Consider the following 1599-nt stretch of genomic DNA (forward strand, 5'->3'; position numbering starts at 1 on the left):
GGACGGATGCATGCATCCAATCAAAACTTCCATCAGTTGAGTATCTTGGCCCTATCAGGGGCAGTCCTTGTCAGGCTCTTACAGGGCTGCCGGCAGAACGGCCTTTGCTCAGAGGGAGATGCGGGTCAATCTTTTTGTCACCTGCACTCCTTAGGTTTCGAACAATACGGTTTTTATTTTAATCTATAGCATAGTTGTAGTCCTGGCCCTTCTTAGAAACTTGTCTGGAACCACCAGATGTCCACGTCAGCTTGGGAGAGTGTAGCGAGCTCCTTCGTCCAGGTCTCCCAGCTCTGTCTTTGAATCAAGTCAGGCCCTGAGTTTCACTGCACAGACCCTCTCCAGGATGTCTGCTGTGGCTCAGGGATGTGCTGAGCAACAGGAACTCCCTTGCCAATCAAGAGCCCTTCGGGTAGTACGCAACCCTTCAAAAGGAGCATTTCCCGAACTTTCAGGCAACCAGCAGTGACCACGGGCCAATCAACCTCTAGCGGGCTTTGCCGGCTACTTTCCTATGGGTCATTTGACCCTTCCTCAGTCCCCTACCAGACCGGGCTACAAGTTCTACCAGAGCCAAAACTGTGTGGTGTTCAGTGTGCCCGGTACACAGCTCGTACTCAACAGATGCTCCCTGTATTCGAATGCTTTGAGACCTCTTTGCATCAGCTGATACAAGATGATTTCCCGTAGAACTGTGTCTAGAGATGCAATTAGGCCAGTTGAACTTCAGGTCCTGAGAGCCTGTGAAACTAAAATAAGGCCAAAATGGAGGTGGGGCGGTGGAGTAGGCGAGGCCAGGAAAGGAGAACAGGCCGGCAGGGGAGCAGATATCAAGGCGGGAAGGCACAAGGTGACAGAGGCCACAGCCGGCGCAAAACAAGAGGGCGGCTGGGGCAGATACCGATAGAGGCCTACAAAGTCCAGAAAAAACAAATGGCAGGTTTTTGATGGGGAACAATGCCAGGAAGGTGTAAAAGCGGGCGTGCTGTATCAGCTCTGCAGCCAAGACTACAACGCGCGACCGGCAGGACGGGTGGAGGGCCCACACTGAGTTGCTAGCGCTTCCTCTCCTTCGCCGGCTCTAACTCCCCAAAGGCGCAAGGCGGACACCGACTCCCCAGCGTACCCTCCCGCGCGAGTGGGCGGAGTCTCACCGCGCCCCGTCACGTGGCCAGAAGCACTTGTGGCACGTGATCTGTCCAGCGCTGGGCCAATCGCCGCCTGCAGGGGCGTAGATGCTGAGCCCAAAGGGCGGGAGCATCCGTCGAGGCCGCGTGTTCTCGCGATGTTTGCCGCCGTCTCCCCTGTGCCGCCCACGGCCCGGAGCGAAGGTCTCGCGAGGCTTGGGCGCTGCGGCGGTAGGAGGAGGACGGGGAAGGACGGAGCCGAGCCGCGGCTGCCTCCCTCGCTGCCTCCCTCGCGCGCACGCCCGCCCCCTCCCTCCCTCCCCTCCCTTCCCCCGCCCCGGCTCCGGCCCATTCGCTGTTCCGTCTTGTGCTAGGGAGGATGTCGGGCTCGTCGCTCCCGAGCGCCCTGGCCCTCTCGCTCTTGCTGGTCTCTGGCTCCCTCCTCCCAGGGCCGGGCGCCGCTCAGAACGGT

General features: G+C 59.2%; 1 protein-coding gene across 2 annotated transcripts in view; it reads left to right on the forward strand.

Annotated features, from left to right (window-relative positions):
- Positions 1-1369: 1369 nt before the first annotated feature.
- Nptn (neuroplastin) overlaps positions 1370-1599 on the forward strand; it is a 64292-nt gene continuing 64062 nt past the window's right edge. For both annotated transcript variants that reach the window (XM_005393595.2, XM_005393596.2), the window contains exon 1: positions 1370-1597. In XM_005393595.2, coding sequence (XP_005393652.1) covers positions 1507-1597 — 91 coding nt within the window. In that variant the 5' untranslated portion in view covers positions 1370-1506. The remainder of the gene's footprint in view (positions 1598-1599) is intronic.

This window comes from Chinchilla lanigera, unplaced genomic scaffold (assembly GCF_000276665.1).
Source record: "Chinchilla lanigera isolate Chin_1 unplaced genomic scaffold, ChiLan1.0 scaffold00049, whole genome shotgun sequence".
Taxonomy (NCBI): Eukaryota; Metazoa; Chordata; class Mammalia; order Rodentia; family Chinchillidae; genus Chinchilla; species Chinchilla lanigera.